The sequence below is a fragment of the Camelina sativa genome, chromosome 11 (genome assembly GCF_030686135.1).
Source record: "Camelina sativa cultivar CO46 ecotype springtype chromosome 11, ASM3068613v1".
In the NCBI taxonomy this organism is placed as follows: Eukaryota; Viridiplantae; Streptophyta; class Magnoliopsida; order Brassicales; family Brassicaceae; genus Camelina; species Camelina sativa.
This window is the reverse complement of record NC_141890.1, coordinates 46983460-47003378: the sequence shown is the minus strand read 5'-3', so window position 1 is coordinate 47003378 and position 19919 is coordinate 46983460. Positions and strand designations below refer to the sequence as shown.

Here is a 19919-nt window from a genome sequence, read left to right as displayed (position 1 = left end):
AAGCCAAGTCGTTCGACTACTGACAAGATCACCCAATACGTCTGCAATTTTGGTTCAGTTTCGTCGCATGATTAGGGATGAGTGCAATTATGACCCAACACACAAGAACAACAACAATCTCAAAATCCTGTGCTCTACTTCTTGACCTCAAAAGTCAAAAACCCTCTGTTTTTCTTTGTTCAAATTTGGGCCTATGATAGTTTTATATTGATGGGCCGAAGTCGTAAGCAAGCCTTATTGCATATACAGAAAATATTTCTGATAAAAATGAAAAAAATTAAACTAAATATCTCAATCAGACAAGAATAATTTAGAGCATATCAGAGATGCTGACAGACAGACTAATACGCTGTCGTTTTTAACGTATTTTCCCTTAAATAATAATATTCCAAAGAATTTAATTTTTATTTTTCCACATTTTATCTGTGAATTAAAAAAAAAAAAAAAAAAAAAAAAGAAGAGAAAAATCAATCTAAAAAAAGGGGAGTAAGAGGTCTGGATTCGTCAAAAAGGTCTTTTGGAGAATCCCAAATACGTCTTTATGGTTTAGCTCTCGATTTCTCTCCTTCGATTCCCCCACCACCACCACCACCACCACCTTTTTCTTCCTCCCTCCCTCCTCCGGCGAGCTACAAGTCGCCGGATCTTCTTCGTTTTCCCGATTTCTACTTCCTTCTTCCCTTTTAAACCATTACACGACGCTTCAGGTTAGCTAAAATCGAAATAAACATTATTAGTTTCTTTATTATTTTGTTAATTAGATCCATCTTATGTTCTATGTTTATCATATGGATTTTGTTTATATAGGAAGAGGAGAGGCATGTAAAAAAAAAATTCAGGATTTTTCGGCGATTTGGTGGGGGCGTTTTGGAGAGTTTTAATAGAGTATTCTTAGCAAAACTACTTTTTTTTTTTTTTTTCGTGTTAGAGATTTTTGTAGATTTTAATGGTTGAAGGTGAGAAATGGGGCATGAATGAGATTGTTGGAGATTGCAGGAGCAAGTCATCTCATTCGTCGTATTCACGGGTTTGCTTGATTAATTCTTTAGCGACGACTTTTGGAGAGAAACTCTTTTTTGGTTCTTTAGCCTTCTTTGGTACAAAAAAGTTTTAGGCTATTTAGCATTTCCAGCCGTCAATAAGTGAGTGAGATGGATGAAGAGGCTAGTTCTTGGATCAGGAGGACTAAGTTTTCTCAAACTGTTTCTTACCGTCTGAATTCCCAAAGGCGAGCTTCTCTCCCTTTTATGGTTAACAACCAAGACAAGACTTCTTCTGGTGCACTGAAAGCAAAGCCACCTCTTAGATCATCTTCTTCATCCTCGTCATCTTCATTGGATCCGAAGTTGGTTTCACAGGCTGCTACTGAAGATGATACCACCAGTTTGGTGGAGTCTGATGTATATGTTGTTGTTGATTCGGAAATACAGACAAACCCTGTGACTAACAAGCAGAGATCTGTCTCTCCCTCGCCTCAGATGGCTCTTCCTGATGTGTTTAAGGAAGCTAGGTCTGAGCGTAAGAGGTTTTCTACTCCTCATCCAAGAAGGATTGAATCGGAGAAGGGGATGAAGCCTAAGCTTTCTCATAAGAACTCCTTTGACAAGAGATCTTTCAACTTGCGGTCTCCTTCTGGTCCTATCAGAGATCTAGGCACTCTGAGAATTCAAGAGAGGGTGAAGAGCAAGAAGGACACTGGGTGGTCTAAGCTTTTTGATAATACTGGCCGTAGAGTCAGTGCTGTGGAAGCTTCTGAAGAGTTCCGCGTTGATATGTCAAAGCTCTTCTTTGGGCTTAAGTTTGCTCACGGGTTATATAGCCGGCTATACCATGGTAAGTATGAAGATAAAGCTGTTGCTGTGAAGCTTATCACTGTCCCTGATGATGACGATAATGGATGCTTGGGAGCTCGTTTAGAGAAACAGTTTACCAAAGAAGTCACCCTTTTGTCGCGATTGTCCCATCCAAATGTCATAAAGGTGATTTTTTTTTTGTCTCCTCTCTCGTTTATATTCTCTTGGTTAATTGTTACGTCAGTCTAAATGGAATGACTACGATTTTTTTTAACTATCTCTTCTGTTATTTGTGTGCTAAAACAGTTTGTGGGGGCATATAAAGATCCGCCTGTATATTGTGTCCTCACACAGTATTTACCTGAAGGATCCTTAAGATCTTTTCTGCACAAGCCTGAGAATAGGTCTCTTCCTTTGAAACGGCTGATAGAATTTGCTCTAGATATTGCAAAAGGAATGGAATATATTCACTCACGACATGTTATTCATCGGGATCTTAAGCCAGAAAATGTATTGATCGACGAAGACTTCCAGTTGAAGATCGCTGACTTTGGCATAGCCTGCGAGGAAGAGTACTGCGACATGTTGGCTGATGACCCTGGAACATATAGGTGGATGGCACCTGAAATGATAAAACGGAAACCACACGGACGTAAGGCTGATGTTTACAGTTTTGGACTCGTTTTATGGGAAATGGTAGCTGGAGCAATCCCGTATGAGGACATGAATCCTATTCAAGCTGCTTTCGCAGTCGTACACAAGGTAAATTATTCTGTGCGTCTCCTGAGTCCTGACATATTTCATGATTGTAGTCTTCCGTGGAATTTTATGCCATCTTTCAGCACGTCTAATGGTTACGGTTAAAGCTTAAAGTTTAACATAAAAAAAGGCTTACAGCACAAGTATGCGTTAGTTCCTTTTTTGTTCAGTTGGTTCAACCATTTGAGATGTGAAAAATTGTTGATCTTTGGTTCAGAACATTAGGCCAACTATCCCGGCAGATTGTCCAGCAGCCATGAAAGCTCTGATAGAGCAGTGTTGGTCAGTTGCACCGGATAAGAGACCAGAGTTCTGGCAGATAGTGAAAGTGCTGGAACAGTTTGCGATTTCACTGGAACGTGAAGGGAACTTGAATCTATCTTCGAACAAGATCTGTAAGGACCCAAGGAAAGGTCTGAAACATTGGATCCAGAAGCTTGGACCAGTCCACGGAGGAGGAGGCGGTGGCAGCAGCAGCAGCGGCCTTGGTGGCTCAGCCTTGCCTAAGCCTAAATTCGCTTGAGAGACGTGAAGAGTCTCTTTTGTAAATTTATATATAATACAAAAAGAAGGGTTTCTGTGTTTTTGTTGTATCCTTTTTTGTGGGTTGTTGTTGTTGTTAGTGATGTTTCATCGTCAATGTCATCTTCTCTGGATTTGTTGTGTAATGACTTGCCAACTGGGGAATGGTTGTGATTTGATGTTTATGGAATTCAATCTCGCTTCTACTTTGGCCTTTCTATTTCTTTTGTGGAACTTAGTGGCTTAATCAGAGAGTATTCCCACAAAGTTGAGAATGCTATACGTCTTTTCTCATTATTGATGATTAGATCAAACCTATCTCATTCGTTTATCAGTGGTGTTAATTCTCCCTTCGTTCGCAAGTCGAACCATTTCGCAATAGTGTAAATATTTTTGACTTCTTCAGAGCACTCTTGTCTTGTATTGACAACAAAAGACAATTAAGTGTAGTGTGTATTTGCATTCATCTAAGTTCGAAGGAGAGAAGCAGTAACATGTTTTACAAATTGATATCATCAAGGTGAGAGTAACTCAATGCTATTCTCGTTGTCTTCGATCCTCGGCAATACATATCTGTCTGAATCACGACCAATGAAGCTATGCGTTGCTGATGAACACGAAGAATTAGAGGCGGAGGAAGAAAGCACCGTCTCCTTCATCTCTCTCCTTATATCCCATAGCTTTTCTGCAATGCATTTCATAGCCGGGCGTGTAGCTCTCGTTGGGGCAAGACATTCGCTCGCCAGTCTCAGCATCTTCTCAGCCACTTCAATAGCGGCTCTGTTTCTCTTAAGAAATGGGTCCATTATGAGAACAGCTTCATCTTCTTTGAGTCTCCTCAAAGCCTGCACAAGATGATACGAGTTTCTCCTTGGTTAAGATCATCTCGAGCTTATAGTGTGAAAGGGAAACTAGAAAGTGACTTACCCATTTAACCGTGAGTCGGTCATGTCGTGGTCTTTTTAACTCAATGGGACGTCTTCCGGTGAGAAGCTCTATGAGCAAAACACCAAAAGAGTAAACGTCGCTCTTATCAGTTAGTTGAAACGTCCTGAGGTAGTCTGGATCCACATAGCCTGCAGATCCTTTGACTTGAGTTGATATATGAGTAGCCCCAGGATCTTCAGTAACTAAACGAGCAAAGCCAAAGTCTGCTACTTTGGCTCTAAGCTTATCCGTGATGAGAATATTTGATGCTTTAATGTCTCTGTGTATTATTGGAGTATCTGCATTATAAAATCCCTAATGCATTAAATCTTGGCACACTAAGCTATCCTGAAGCACCGATAAACAACAAAGAAGAGGAAATGACAAGAGAACCAGTATATGTGTGCAGATAAGTCAATGCATGAGCCACATCAATCGCAATCTCAAGACGTTCTGCCATTTCTAGACGGTTACCCCGTAAACCTTGAGTTTGTTGAAGAAGAACAAAAGTTGAGAATTCTGTATTCAGAAAGACATAGAAAAAGAAGGAAGTATCTCTTGCAACTTACCATCTAGATGCTCTCGTAGGTTTCCATTGCCAACATATTCAACAACAATGACCCTTTCTTCTCCATGTTCAAGAAATCCATACAGCTTTACCAAATTCATATGTTCGATCTTTGACAATGTGTATATTTCATTCTTGAATTCTCGCAACCAGCTTTTGCTATAGTTGTTCTGCCACAGAATCTTGAGTTAGTGACTATTTTTACTCCGAAATATTCTTAAGAAACTTCAATCTCTTATCCACATATTTTCCAAGAAACGGATTCAAATACTACCTTTCTTGCACGCTTGATAGCAACAATAGTTCCATCATCAAGCTTTCCCTTAAAAACAACTCCAAAACCGCCTTCTCCAATTTGGTGAACCGATGCAAAATTTGCAGTTGCCCTTTGAAGCTCCCCAAAAGAAAAAATTACGGGTCCAAGGTGCCAACTTTTGCTAGAAGATGAATCTTTCCCAGGACTTAGAAATCTTGAACCAGAAAAACGATATTGACCTGAAACCTTTCTTTCTGTTGTTGACCTTCCAAAAGAGCTTGGTGATGAATAACCAGTCCAGCCTGATACTGCACATATGCAAGAAAAAAGGAAGAAGGTTGTCACAGAAATATATCTCATCCATCAAAGACTCCCAGGTTTGAACTTGAAACAAAGTTTGTTTATCTTAATGGTATGCATACATCACCAGTGCCTATAAGATTCAAAGCATGCTCCTATTTAAAGAAAGGATGTTTTAGGAAAGATTCAATAAAACAGCAATATGCTTACAAGTAGATTCTCTTTCAAGCGTGCTGCTCTCTCCAGCATCAGATCTACATTCTGCTGGCTTTAATTTTCGTTTTCCTAAGAAAATAATAGCAAATACTTTCTTGGCTGCCCTTCTGATCGTACCGAGGACAGAGACATTCCTCACTTTCCCGCCAGTACCTACATCACTCCAAGAATACACAGAATCAGCTTTTTGATGCTTTTCATTTGAGAAGCGGAGAGGCGTAGGAGTTTTTCTCCTCATTGGCATATGTCTATAGACATGGTTATAGGAAGGAAGTGAATATTATTTCTAATGCCCAAATTCCAAGAAAGAAAGTATGTTGCAGTCATGTAAGTTTCTTTTTCTTGTTGTTAAACGCCAGATATGTATGTGCATATAATAATATAAGCATAACGACCCATCATTGATCTGTATAATTGAATATATATCTTTGTTCTTTAATGTGTTGTAGACCGATTCAAAGAGCTTGATTGGTCTTGCAAGTTTTGCTGTTATTCTATTGTCATAGTCAATGATAATGAGCAATGATCTTATGCTGAGTTTTTAGAATAGTTTTGACTTTTCCACACAAGAAGACTCGACACTAAAAAACGACTCATTGATATTTGTTAACCTTAATAGTCTAAGGATGAGGGAAGATAAGAGAATAATTCTAATCACATGTCTTTTAAATGTCTCTCTTGTCTAAGTAACAGTGTCAAAAGTAATTCAAACCTAGAACCATTGCTCTTAATCAAACGATATGCAAATCCTATACTCATCAAGAAAGCACTTATATAAGTATATAAATGAAGAAATAATACAAGCAGAAGAATCCATACCTCTGTGCTAGAGGTAACAATGTAGAAGAAGCCTTGAAGAGGTAGCACCTGAAAAAACAAAAGTTTTATTAATGAAGATCCAGTAGACTAGAGAAACAAAAGAGGGGACAAACCCAAGATGTTCTCTTGACAAGGCGGATATATAGTGTTTGTGATATTTATTAACTCAATAACAATGATGGTTGTATTTAAAGATGCAAGTTGTGTACATGATCCACTACCAAGTAGAAGGTGGTGGTCCGTTGAGTTGGCAAGAAGGTCCATATAATAAGCATATTGCTAAGATGAAAAGATGAGTCTTTTTGGACAAAATCCTTTAGACACAAATCATCTTAAACGATGACAAAAAAAAAAAAAAAAAAAAAAAAAAAAAAAAAAACAAAAAAAACGACCTGCTGTGACCTACAGAGAATCCAGCTCCAACTCTATCCCCACAATAAAACAAGATCCAATTGAAAAGAGATTACCTTTGCAAGTATCACAGACCAAGTCAGCATCTTGGATAGAGAGAGTAATATAGGGTGAAAGTTTTGTGTTTTTTATGTAATCTACTTCAAAATTTCTTAAACTGAGAGTGATGATTTGATGTACTTATCAAATCTCACATAAAAATAGAACTGCAAAAAAAAAAAGCAATTACCTTTAAGACGAACAAAAAACAATGGTGTTCACTAAAATTTGGTCACAGTGATGAAATTTCGTACAACATTCAGTAGAAGTAGAACCTTACTCTGGTAGAACGAAGGAGACGACGAAACGTAATGGGCATATTTGTTTCCTTTTGAGCCCAGTTTACGATTTGTAAGCCCAAACATAATAATTGAATTCATCGGGCTTAAAAGTATTTGAGAAATTGACGTTCAAGTCTTTTGGTGGACAAAGACCAAAGTCGTCGGAAAATTCCAATCTTTTTACCAGAAAGAAAACAAAATCAGTACAATGACACATTGAGACAAAAGAAAAAAAACAATAACTATGTATTTTTTTTTGTTTGGGACCTGCTTTGGTTGGGAACACAACACACCCTTTGAGAACTCCGAATCTCAATGGCACTCGTCACCTCCGTTGCTGCTGTCCACAAAATGTTTACTTGTTTAGAGTAAATTACACTCTCCCTTATTTTAGGTAAAATTACACAAACATAAAAGTGAACTTTAACTCAAAATGTTTTTATTTTATCAAATGTCATGCTATATTTTTCTTTTATTGTGTAATGAGGAAAATCTAGTAATTTGTTTTCTTTGTTTCAACTAGAAGTGTAATTATTGTTTTGAATGATATACACACACTTCAGTTAACGATGACTGAACATTTGAACAACAAACCCACTTATGACTTAACTTTAGTTTAAAGTCGTTGTATCAAAAATTAAGCGTGTACCGTGTAGTTCAAATGTTACATCTTGTTGCACTCTAAAACTAACTCTTGGTGGTCCTCTACTTGAAAAATCAATCACTCTAATCGCTACTAAGATATCCAACCAAATAAAGAATTACAAAAAAAAAAAAAAAAAAGTTGACATTGGAAGCTATATATTGATTCGATGGGGAATCCAAAGAAATGACGAAAGCAGCCAAATATTTACCCCCAAGGTAAAAAACAAAATGAGCACACGTGTTTTCACCATTTTTCAATCCTTTTGGTCTATCCATAAAAACTTAAATAATTCATTCACTAATTAAGAAACCTTTTTATGTTCGTCCTACAAACGCAGAGGTCAGGCTCATAATGGGATGGTGTTTGTACACTTCTTCCCTTTTGATTCTCTCTGCCACACTCATGTGACACAAATTATACCATCTTCTTTTTTTTCCTCCCAAAATTCATTTACTACAAAATTTAATTTTAATAATTGTACCAAAACCATAACATTATTTTTCACATTTAATTGTAACGAGATATACAGAAATAGGGACATTAAAAAAAGGAAATAAAAATGAGAGAAAAGGTTTAAGGAAAGGGAAAGGGGTTCTCCTCTTCACTTGTGTACAACTACTACTACTACTAGTGTTGACAACGCCACTCTCTCTTTCTCTTCTCTTCTCATATCGAGATCCTAAAACAAAATGTCACTGACAGATTCTTCAACTTTCACTCTCTTCTTCTTCTTCTTCTTCTTCTTCTTCTTCTTCCATTCACTGAACTAAACTCAAACCACCACTTACCCTGAAAGAAGAGTCATGACCCACCAGCAACGTCGTCGCCGTCGTCACTCAGCCGTCTGTCACCGTCATCCTTCTTCTAAACCCACCACTGGTTTCTGTGCCACCTGTCTCCGTGAACGTCTCTCTGCCATCGAAGCTCTCTCTTCCTCCGTACCTGAGCTCCGTCGTGCTAGCTCTTACTCCGTCCGTGACGCATCCGCATCCGCCTCTGTTTTCGACCAGCCACGTCGCAGATCGTGTGATGTTAGGTCTAATGACGGCTCCTCTCTCCACGACAGATTTGCCGCCGATGATGATGAAGACGACGACCTGCTACAGAGCTCGATTCGGTTCCCCATAGTCCCAGATTTGAAAGAAGAGGACGAAGAAGACGAAGAAGAAATTAGGAATTTTGATGTCGGTAAGAGTCTGGTTGAAGAAGAAATCGAAGATGGAGAGAAGAAGACGATGAAGGAGCTTATAGATCTGGAATCAAGAACTCAACTCATCAAGAAGAACAACGTCAAAGATTCTGTTTTTAGCAGAACACTTAAGAAATTTTCACTCATACATAATGGGAAAAAAACAGGTTCCGGGAGCAGTCTCGGCCGTCGCTCATGTGATGTAGATCCTAGGTTGTCTCTCGACGCAGGTCGAACCTCGTTCGAGGAGCCTAGAGCTTCATGGGACGGATGTTTGATAGGCAAGACATATCCAAAGCTTGTTCCTTTGTCCTCTGTAACTGAAGATGTTAAAGCCTCTCCGGAGAAGATAACAGGTTGTAAAGAAGATGAAGAGGAGAAGAACAATCCTGGTGGGACAGCTCAGACTAGGGATTACTACTTGGATTCACGGCGGAGAAGAAGCTTTGATCGATCATCTAGACATGGATTGCTTGAGGTTGATGAATTGAAAGCTATCTCGAATGCTAAGGTATCACCTGAAACAGTTGGTTTGTTTCATGGAGCTAAGTTGCTTGTTACTGAGAGGGAGCTTAGGGATTCGAATTGGTATTCAATCAAGAATTACAAACCGGAGAGCTTGGAATTAGCTTCTAAAGGTGTTAGTTGTGTTGCTGCTGCTGGTGAGGTGAAGAAGCAAGATGGTTTTGGGTTGAAGAAGAGTGGGAAGAAATGGTCTAAAGGCTGGAACTTTTGGGGTTTGATTCACAGGAAAACAGATACGTTGAAGAACGAAATGAAAACCGAGCAAAGTTTGAAACTTGGAGGAAATGCTATGGAGGGTTCTCTTGCTGAGTCTCTGTTGAAGCTTAGGAGAGTAGCTAAAGGAGAAACCAATGGTGATGTTAGTGAGAAACTCATAAGAAGCTACAGTGTTAGTGCGAGAAAGTCATGTGATGGTATGTTACGTGGTGCTTCTATTCTTAACGGCTTTGAAGGTGGGAGGAGCTCTTGTGATGGTCTGTTCCATGGCTCTATTAATGGTGTTGAGACTGGAAGACGAAGCTCGTGTGAAGATGGATTGTTCCATGGTGTCGAAGGTAAACAGAATCATCTTCTCCAGAGAGATGACAAGCTTGGTACTTATTCGCCCAACAACCTCAGAAATGGTTTGGTTAGATTCTACTTGACGCCATTAAACAGCCATATGGCCAGCAAGTCTGGTAAAAGTAGGCTGATGAATAGTAGTCTGATTCCTGATCTTTGATTGTTCAGTTCATGATGGACTATATTGAAGCTGTGTTGTAATTAGCAATTACCCTGTGTGTTACTTATGATCCCATTGTTCTATAGATATATGAACTAAAACCATATGCCCATGTGTTGTTCTTTTTTTTTTCCCCTTCTACATTTCATGTGTATTATTAAGTATTAACGCTCTTAAGAGTTCAATACAATAGTGATTTTGTTATAAGATGCAACTTTTAGATATTGGCTCTGAACAATACAACAGCTACTATACTTGATGCAAAGAAGGAGAAAACGACGGAAGGTGAACAGAACTGGTCGGGAGTAGAAGGTGTTAGTCGACTGAACTCTCTTGGTCAATTTCCTAGATTCCCTGGAGAGAAACCGAAGACTTGAGACATGGCTTTTGATTGTTTTCAGAACTGAACAAATTGTTTTCTGCTCAACACAGTCTTTTTTTTTTCTCTGCAAGTGAAAATGCATGTGGAAGCATATGTAAATGTCTTAACATGGTCTCTGTCTGAACGTGTAATATTCTGGAAGAGTGAGCTCCAAATGGGTGTAATACTTGTCACTTGATGCAGAAGTGTGAAGATATGATTAATACAGTGTGTAAATTAAAGCTGGTCGGATAAAAGAAGCATGTAAATTGGCAGATGGGATAACAGAGAGAGAGAGGAAGAGAAGTGCCAGGGAGGATCAGGAGGACAGTGATGATCAATGGTTTGAGGAAAGTGGGGAGAGCAGATTCAGCAATGAAGCTAAGGCATAGCAAAACTGGGATTGGTTATGAGAGAATGGGTAGTGTTAAAACTTAAAACTAAGGCGTGTCCAGTTTAGGACTCTGATGATACTTTTGAATCAAAAGTTTTGATACGTTTGCGTTTTAGAAATTTAACTAGAATTTCTGCCGTGCGTATTACGTTTGCGTTTTAGAAATTTAACTAGAATTTCTCCCGTGCATACGCACGGCATTGTTTTCTGTAATCAAATAATATATAACTAATTGTTAAGAGTAATATACAATAAAAAAAAATTGATTGAATATTACCAAATTTTTATATTGTTAAAAGTAAATGTAATGTTGATTATATCACAATTCTCCATTATAAGCTATAAACTTAAGGTTTATACATTGAGAAAATTACAGATATCTTTTAAAGGCTTGAATAAATAGTTCGATATATTTGTTCATAAAATTAAGAAAAACCTGTCCATACATCACCAACACAAGCTCTATGTCGCCCTTTCAAAACAGTGCATATTCTACACAGAAATGACTACATGCTTTATATACACAATTGTATTCTATTGCACATGCTTGTTCACTCTTTAGTTTACTCCTCACTTACCAATTCCTTCTTATTAACTTCATTTCCACATGTCTTTATCCTTGTATAAACCATAAGGCTAATCATGGCCATTTTAAAATTTACCAAAGCATAGTATCTGATGAGAATAAATCATAATCATTTAATTAGTATAGTTAAAACAATACATACATAGATTCAAAAAAACAAATAGGAATAATGTATACAGAGTGGATATATATATCTTGTTTCAGTATCGATTGAGCAAGCTATAGAAAGACATATTGACAAACCTTGGAGAGATGAAATATGCAAAATAGAACAATCAATACGAAAAAATTGTATGCCACTTTGATCATGCTTACAACTTGGACCGTGCATGGGCTGAAAATGAAAATCAATATGCCAAACAAAAGGTAGTTTTGGGAACGAACATGAATCAACATATATATTGTGGAAAAGTTAATAAAAAATGGTTCCAAATTAAAAAAATTGGATTGCATTAAGTAAATGACTAACCATTGTTGTTCTCTCTTTTCTTTTTATTATTCTCCTGCGTAAAACAGATAAAGAGAATTAAATTCTTTTTATTTTTCTGTGAAGACTTGAGGAAGGGTTTCATGAAAGAATTAAATAAAATTTTACCCAACAACATAGATCAATTGTTCCTAGAACCTGACAATGGGAAATTAATAAGAAGAAGTCCATATGTGAGGTAGAGGTACCATAAGGATATCATGTCTTGTAAATGGCATAGAAGACAATTTGAGATTAGGAGACAGTTTGAAACTCCATAGGCGGAAAGCTCATTCTTTCATGTTGGAGACTAACCCCTACAGTTAGATGGTAAACATTAAACAAAAGATGTAAAAACCTCACGATCCATAACCAATTGCTAAATAAAACAATAGGTGAAAGAGTGGGAGACTGTAATTCGGATCTAAACTTGCAAATCCATAATTCTATATGTGAGAATAACCTTGAGAATTACTCCAGCTTTATCTTTTGGATCCAGCTTTATCTTTTAGATAATAATTCCATGTCTACGATATTAAAGCTCTGATCTTCCATTCTTTTGTCAAAGAATTTTAGATGTGAAAGATGTGTATAATCCAGAGAATCTTCCACCTGAATATATAAAAATTATAATTAATATGAGTTGAAGATAAAATCTATGAATATGAACAAAAGTTTGAACATTCACCTGACTGAGAATTGTAATAGATGAGCAGAAAAAAACGATGGAACAGAGAGGATTAGAGGAGGGGATAACAGATAATAGAAACTGAATTGGGATTTAAATAAAAAAAGAATCGGTTGTATAATCACCTTGAACGTGGGTGTTAGTGGGCGGAAAATTAGGGATACAAATCGACAAAGAAAATAGTTACAGGGTTTACAAATCATTTTTATGGACTTGGACTTTATTAATAGCCCAAACATTTGCAAATATATTCTTTTTGAATTTTCATTCAGGTTTTCTTAGACGTGTAAACGTTTTTGTATTTTCCTTTCTCGTAAAATTTTTTTTGTGCGAAAGTAATGGATAAATGATTTTGTTTTTTCTTTTAATTTTGAAATAATAAATCTGATGTGGCAGAATTTTATTCGCCAAATGACTTGTGCTTTATAGGACAAAAGATTACTTCACACAATTGTATTTTCAGTTAACTCTAAACGCACTCTAAACGCCTCAGATGTTTATCGCGTTGACTACTCAGTCAACGAAACCCAAACAGATGACATTTCCTTCTTTTTTTTGTAAATTTCCAGTTTCTTTTAAATACTATAAATTAACGTTTTGGGATATTTTTTTGTTCCACAAATATTGATTTCCTACAATTTTGAATTAATTAAAGTTAATATTTTCTAATATTCAAGAAATAATCATTTAAAATATTTAAATTTCTAAATTTTTATTGGTCTAAAATTAAATAATAATGTATTTAAATTCAGTAATTATTATTTTCTTAAAATGTATAAAAACTTGTAAACATCTAGGAACATAAGAATTATATGATTTGAGTAATTTCCTTTTTTTTTTTCTTCAACGTATATGAAATAAATTTCTTTTTTTTTAACGATATACATAACATTATACATGGAATGAAACTGGAATTCTGAAGGTAATGCGATTTATTTGATTTAAGAAAATAGAATTACGTTTACATGACTTTTTACTTATATGTTCAAGTACATATAAAATAGAATTTTAATATTATTTTAAATTATAGAATGATGTATGGCAGTTTTGAAACATAGATGATTGTGTCTATCTACCATTCAATTTGTTCTATAATCAAATAATATTAAAAATATAAAATATACAGAACAAAAACGGCAACATTGAATATTATTAAAATCATTGTTCGTTACAATATCTGGTCAACATCAATTTTAGCTAGAAAAAACAAAAAAAAACGGTCAGTAAATGGTGACCAAAAAAAAAAAACGGTCAGTAAATTGGTTCTATTAAACAAACAAACAAACAATCAATACCTTAGATTATAGTTGACTAAGTATATATTAATTACCATGTATACATATTGGAGAAAATTTAACAAACAAAAAATCGAAAGTGAAAAGTCGTATACAAAATGAGAAAGTGGGGGTTAATGACACTAGTTGGGGTTCTAATGATAACAAATTGTGTGATAGCACGAAGAAGATTGTCTCAAGAAGTAAATTTGGAAGTAGAGATGCAACTTAAGCTTCTGAATAAACCTGCGCTTAAAACTGTGAAGGTAATTAGTTACTTAAACTCCTATATGTTGAAGAGATCTAAATAATCTCAGGTTTTATTCATTGTAATTAGATACATAAACAACACTATAATGATAAAGACGCATCTATTACATACTGTATGTTGTTTTTAACATTTAACTAGTTTGTGTTTTCTTTCAGACGGAACATGGTGACGTATATGATTGTGTTGATTTCTATAAGCAACCTGCGTTCGATAATCCTCTTTTAAAAGACCATGATTTTCATTTTGACGTAAGTGGTTTGGCTTATTAAACCCTTAATTTGGAATATATAACTCCATGCATCGAATGATGAATCTATTTTTTTTTTTCCATTTACATTGATAATACAAAAATTGCTTGCTAAAATGTTTTGGATTAGATGAAACCAAATCATGAGATCCAAAGATTGACGACTCGCGAAAGTAAAGATTTGAGTAGCGACAAGATTAAAGCATTTGAGTTCAAAGGAGTCGGGTGTCCACACGGAACTGTACCAATCAAAAGGACAACCAAAGAGGATCTGATGAGGCTTAGAAACTCAACCGGCTCGATTATACATCCTCAAACCGATGCTGATGAACCGGGACTACACGTAAATATATCATTCTTCTGTGATTAATCAATTATTTACATCAAATTTTATGAATTTATTCAATTAGACTTGTGGATGATACAGTTTGCGGGAGCTCAAGTAAATAACAGAAAGCTAGACAATATGAAATTAGGAGGAGGAGAAGCTTATTTTAGCCTATACCAAACTCCAGACGTTGGCCAATTGCAATATAGTTCTGGTTTGATCAAAGTAGCTGCTGGTGATGATTTCATAAAAGCCGGTTGGACCGTAAGATACCCATTATACTACACAATTCAATCCTATTTTTTTCATTTTTTCATTAATTTTCCATTACCATTGATATATAAAATTAGGAAAAATAATAGCCACTATATATGGATATAATATAGGGTCTCCATAACATAACGTGTATGTTGTCCAAATTTACAGGTGAATCCAACATTATATGGAGATAATCGTTGTCGATTATTTGTGTATTTAAAAGTAAGTTTAATTTCCACTTTTTTATTTTTTAAAAATACCTGTCAGATTACTCATCTTTTAATCATTAGTTAAACACAATTTTTATGAACTCTTTTCCATCTACATGTGTGTTTTATTCTAAATATATATATATACGTAGTACAGACAAAGAACGAGAGATGTTTCAATACCAATTGTCCAGGTTTCGTCGTAAAAAATTCCGAAATCCCTCTTGGTCATGTCTTCAAGGTGTCCAAACCCGACGTGATAATGGAAACTAGATTTTACATCTTCCGAGTAAGCAACATATTATACATGCTTATTAGTTACACCTCAGATCGATCATCTGAAGTTACTTTCTTCTCGATTTAAGTTTTGGTTGTATTATTTCTTTTTTTAACTACAAGGACATTGGGAGTGGGAACTGGTGGTTAAGATTGGGTGACATAGACGTAGGTTTTTGGCCAATTCAAACTCTGGTAGGATTAGGTGATACTGCCACCGATATATACTGGGGAGGAGATGTGTTCAGTGTCCCGAACTCAAAGAGTTGTCCGATGGGTAACGGCAAAACAATGACGGGTCCGTACCCGAACCTATATGCATATGCACGGGGCGTGTCGGTTCTTGACGAAAATAAAGGAACACTTGAGTCAGTAGATGATAGAAACGATCTTGTATCAGATATCGGTATGAGTTACGTTCTCCAAAGTCTTAATGGTTGGGGTAAAACCATCTTCTTTGGTGGTCCTTCTGGTGTATTTGGAAAATAGTTTAATCATTAAAACCACATATATATCTTCTTTGGTGTTTAACAAAGATTTATTCTAAAATTAATAAGATTCTATGTAAGAGAAACTTATATATTATTTGTATAGACATTTGTATTATAAGTTTTTAAATGGGAGCTGTATATATCCATTATAACTTTGAGATGGGAGAGAATGATAGCTAAGTAACTCGAATATGTGTTCCATTCTAAGCACTATGTAAGAAAACTTAAAACAATGCATATTTGGGCTAATTACAATGTCTATAGTTTCAAACGATCAAGGTATTGGGTAACTTTGATGGGAGCACAGAGCATCAAGTTATATATTCCAAAGGGTTTAAGGCTTTAAGCCAAAACATGAATCAAGCTAATGCTTTCCCATTTGTTAGTGCCAGGGACAGTGATGATCAATGGTATGAGGAAAGTGGGGAAAGCAGATTTAGCAATGAAGATAATTAATGAATAGCAAAACTGGGATTGGTTATGAGAGAATACGGCTAGTGTTAAATTAAAACTAAGGCGTGTCAAGTTGAAGGACTCTGCTTTGATGATACTTTTGATACGTTTGAGTTTAAGAAAATTTAATTACTTTGCAAAATTTTGAGTATTTTTAGTTAACTGGAACCCTCTAACCGGCTCAGAGTTTTCACGCTGACTCCTCAGTCAACGAAACCCAAACAGATGGACATTTCCGAGGAGCTTGTTCCTGATTGAGACTCCTCTGTTCATCAAGCTCCTGACTTGAAAGGCTTAAGTAGCTTCGCTCTCTCTCTTGAGATCTGTGATCGGGTAAACATCGGCGGCGGTGACTTGATTTCTCATAAAATCGATCCTTACGAATTTGGGTTCTCCTGAGAAGTGTCGACTCTTAAGTTGCATCCAGGTTTGTACCCATCAGACTGATTGATAATTAAACGAGAGTTGGGTTATCTTGTCTTTTAATCTTTCGTTTTTGTTACGGTTTAGGGAACAACACAATCATCTCTAGCTACACGGTTTTTAATCCTTTGCAGCAGAACCAAGAGGTACGTCTTTTTAAACTGTTTGAAGTTTGCTCATTTGGGTGTTTGTTTAGAGTTGGCAAAAATTGTATCTTTTTTTTTTTTGCATTGTGTAGATTCTCTCATTTCTCGATTTGTGTGCAGGTTTGGTTTGGTCTCCAATTGTTGATTTGGTTGTGTTGATTCCAATATGGGACTAGAGAATCTCGAGGCTTTAAGTCTGAGCAATTTATTTATTGTGTCACCAAGTTTGATCACTGTGTTTAGTATTGTGTCACCAAGTTAATCTGGATTACGTTTTGTTACTTAGATCATTTAGCAAGCAGCTTTCTCTCCCTCCCTCTCTCTCTCTGTTATTCACACTCGACATCTTTACTTTTTTTTATCCTTTAAAGCCACCAAAGGTGTTTGTTCTGTTCTGTTGCAGAATGAGACATTCTTAAGATCATTGTTTTTTTTTAATATCATAAATCTTGTGTATGATGGATGTGTATACGATTTGGCAGGGTGTCCTTTAAGATTTCGCAGCCGGAACTTGTTTCTGCACCTAGCACCAAATATCCCAACATTGTAAGCTTTCTCTCTAGTTGATGGGGCTGACATATCCTTTTCTTGCTCAGTTTGGTGGCCTGTTCACTGCTTGCTCAGTTTAGTTTGTGTTATGTTCTTGTTTCAGTTTGAGTTTTTCTTTGAGTTTGTGTTATGTTTTTGTTTCACTTTGCAGGCTTGTTTACTATTGGGGTTTTAAGTGAGGATTTGATATCTTTTGGTAACGAGAGTCAACTTTCTCCGCAAAGTGCTGTTTTTGGATGTGAGAATGTGGAAACTGGCGATCTTTTTAGCAAACGTGCTGATGGTATAATGGGGTTGGGTCGTGCTAAGCTTAGTGTTGTTGATCAGCTTGTTGATAAGGGTGCTATCGAGGATACTTTTTCGTTGTGTTATGGAGGCATGGAAGTTGGGGGTGGTGCTATGGTACCATTGGAGGACAAACCTCAAATAACAATGGTAAGTGAAGCTTTACTCAGGTTTTTTCTATTATGTTTTGCTTGTAAAACAAGTTCTGTTTTTTTGAAATGTTATGTAAAAAACTTGTTAAGAAACTTACCATTGGAGGGATATATATTACAAAAATTTTATTAGGCAAATTTGTATTTTTGGTAATTAAAATATTCTAACAAACTTGCTAACAAACTTAGACAGTTGAGGTCAGTTTACATGGAAACGTTTTACTACAAAACCTGAAGAAATTGCAGGAATAAAATCAGATGTGTACATACAATATTTTACTGATAACAGTTATCTTCCTTCTTTTTGCTCTAGCAGAAGAGCGACAATCTGCTTCCGTCTGATTCTCCCCTGCTTCCTCACGCCTCTCAAGTTGTGAAGAAGAATCTGGTGAAGGCAGTGACCTCTTTGGGCTTGAGTCTCGAAGTTTTCCATCTGTTTCAGTGATGTCACTGTTCGCTGGGCCTGGGCTAAAAAAGGAGCTTGGCATGGAGGGAATTTCAGTTGATGAGAAGGCAGCTGAGGTTGATTCCGGTTGTTTCCCATCAAAAGAAAACCCACCAAAACCGGAATTTGGCAGTGTGTTGTTATCAGCAGCAGGTAAGAAAGACGAGAATGATGATTGCTCTGACTGTGCCATGCTAAAGCTATAATCTTGTTCTCGAGATACACATTGTGTGGAGAAAGAGCATCCACCACCATTCTCCAATCCTTCACAGCCAAACCCATCCTGATCATCATATCCTGATTCAGATAATTGCTCCATCCACCACGAGTGAGCTAGAACATCATCAGCTGTTAACCTTTGAGAAGGATCAAGACAAAGCATCCCCCGGATCAAATCCTTGGCGTATGAAGTTATATGGTCCCATGGCTCTTCAGAAAAACTCAAATCTGCAGTGCTGACAGCATCAAAAATCTTTGAGTCAGTCTCTCCCCAAAAGGGAGGTACTCCACTGAGAAGAATGTACAAAATAACGCCTGCACTCCATACATCAGCAGCTTGGTTATAATATCCCCCTGACAACACTTCTGGGGCTACGTAAAAAGGACTGCCAACTGTGCCGCCCAACTTTTCCCCAGGCTTTATAAAGGTTGCCAGACCAAAATCAGCCAATTTGATAGGAGATGAAGAAGACATTGTGGCCATAAGAATGTTCTCAGGTTTCAAATCTCTGTGGACAACACCGCTATCATGACAGAACTTGACCACTTGCATCAATTGCTTGAAGAGCAACCTAGCACGGAACTCGGAATACCTTCCATATTTCTCGAGCCTGTCAAAAAGCTCACCGCCTGCGCATAGTTCCATCACAAGATGCACGGAATCTTCCCCCTCGTAAACCGCTATGAGATTCACAACGTTGGGGTGCCGCCCAGCTAACTTGGCCATTATAGAAATCTCGAGTTTGAGACTATTCATGTCGTCTTGTGTAACAAGGCTGTCTTTAGATATGGACTTGCAAGCAAGCCTCTCTCCAGTTAACTTATCAGAACATACTCTTACGACACCAAACTGACCGCAACCTAACTGTTCCCCAAGCGCATATCGATCTTTTAAGTTGGAAACGTTTACAGGAGGGTTTAGAATGGTTTCTTCATCAGTAAGGCTTGCAACTTTAAAGCAATTGCAGAAAAGCGGGCTCGTATTCTCCTTAATATCAGCTATGTCCATACCCATTATCTATCCAAATCTTTAGTTTCTTACAAAATTTACAGCCTGCCTATAATAATAGATACCCCAAACTAGGTCTAATCTAGCAAGCGATCGAATCTACTCTTCGTTGAAACCGTACGTAAGCCTGCATTCACCTTCAGATCCTCCTATCTCTTTATTTGCAAAGAGTAGTGTGAGAATCGAATCACGTCGAAGAGCAAACGAACAACAACAGCTAAATAGGTTGCAGCGAAGAGACCAAACCCAGTCCTCTCTCTCTCTCTCTCTCTCTCTTCTCTTTCAAATTAAAATTGTCGTGTCAACTGTGAAAGTAAATTCCCATTCTTGTCTATATATATGATTGAGTAATTTTCCTTTTTTCTTTTTAACGTATATAAAAAAAAATTAAAAAAGGTAAATTTCCTTTTCTCTTTT

The 19919-nt window shown here is 36.7% G+C and overlaps 4 protein-coding genes and 1 long non-coding RNA gene across 9 annotated transcripts; 2 read left to right on the top strand and 3 right to left on the bottom strand.

Annotated features, from left to right (window-relative positions):
* Positions 1-279: 279 nt before the first annotated feature.
* Positions 280-3282, top strand: LOC109124866 (serine/threonine/tyrosine-protein kinase HT1). Its single transcript, XM_087474181.1, has 4 exons — positions 280-707; positions 808-1979; positions 2100-2555; positions 2770-3282. The coding sequence occupies exons 2-4, from the start codon at positions 1152-1154 to the stop codon at positions 3073-3075; spliced, it is 1590 nt and encodes a 529-aa protein (XP_087330307.1). The 5' UTR covers positions 280-707; positions 808-1151; the 3' UTR covers positions 3076-3282.
* A 227-nt stretch (positions 3283-3509) lies between these two features.
* On the bottom strand, positions 3510-6901 carry LOC104726473 (calmodulin-binding receptor-like cytoplasmic kinase 1). Of its 4 annotated transcripts, none has more exons than XM_087474183.1 (8): positions 6628-6901; positions 6161-6208; positions 5336-5494; positions 4844-5133; positions 4571-4739; positions 4395-4484; positions 4002-4300; positions 3510-3919 (listed from the first exon to the last, which is right to left on the bottom strand). In XM_087474183.1, exons 5-8 carry the CDS (start codon positions 4668-4670, stop codon positions 3590-3592), a joined length of 819 nt encoding a protein of 272 aa, XP_087330309.1. In that variant the 5' UTR covers positions 4671-4739; positions 4844-5133; positions 5336-5494; positions 6161-6208; positions 6628-6901; the 3' UTR covers positions 3510-3589. The 4 variants fall into 4 exon arrangements, with proteins under 4 accessions (XP_087330309.1, XP_087330308.1, XP_087330310.1 ...); XM_087474182.1 differs by having other exon boundaries at positions 6801-6901; XM_087474184.1 differs by having other exon boundaries at positions 6553-6629.
* Positions 6902-7901: 1000 nt separating this feature from the next.
* On the top strand, positions 7902-10179 carry LOC104726472 (protein OCTOPUS-like). The gene has a single exon (XM_010445339.3). It carries the CDS (start codon positions 8341-8343, stop codon positions 9970-9972), a length of 1632 nt encoding a protein of 543 aa, XP_010443641.1. The 5' UTR covers positions 7902-8340; the 3' UTR covers positions 9973-10179.
* A 948-nt stretch (positions 10180-11127) lies between these two features.
* Positions 11128-12591, bottom strand: LOC104726471 (uncharacterized). Of its 2 annotated transcripts, XR_758056.3 has the most exons (6): positions 12468-12591; positions 12243-12391; positions 11989-12096; positions 11783-11816; positions 11557-11647; positions 11128-11402 (listed from the first exon to the last, which is right to left on the bottom strand). It is a non-coding gene; the product is annotated as an uncharacterized LOC104726471 (long non-coding RNA). The 2 variants fall into 2 exon arrangements; XR_758054.3 differs by lacking the exon at positions 11128-11402 and having other exon boundaries at positions 11572-11816.
* Positions 12592-17942: 5351 nt separating this feature from the next.
* LOC104728981 (calcium-dependent protein kinase 11) lies at positions 17943-19857 on the bottom strand. The gene has a single exon (XM_010447887.3). The coding sequence runs from the start codon at positions 19506-19508 to the stop codon at positions 18084-18086; it is 1425 nt and encodes a 474-aa protein (XP_010446189.1). The 5' UTR covers positions 19509-19857; the 3' UTR covers positions 17943-18083.
* Positions 19858-19919: the final 62 nt, after the last annotated feature.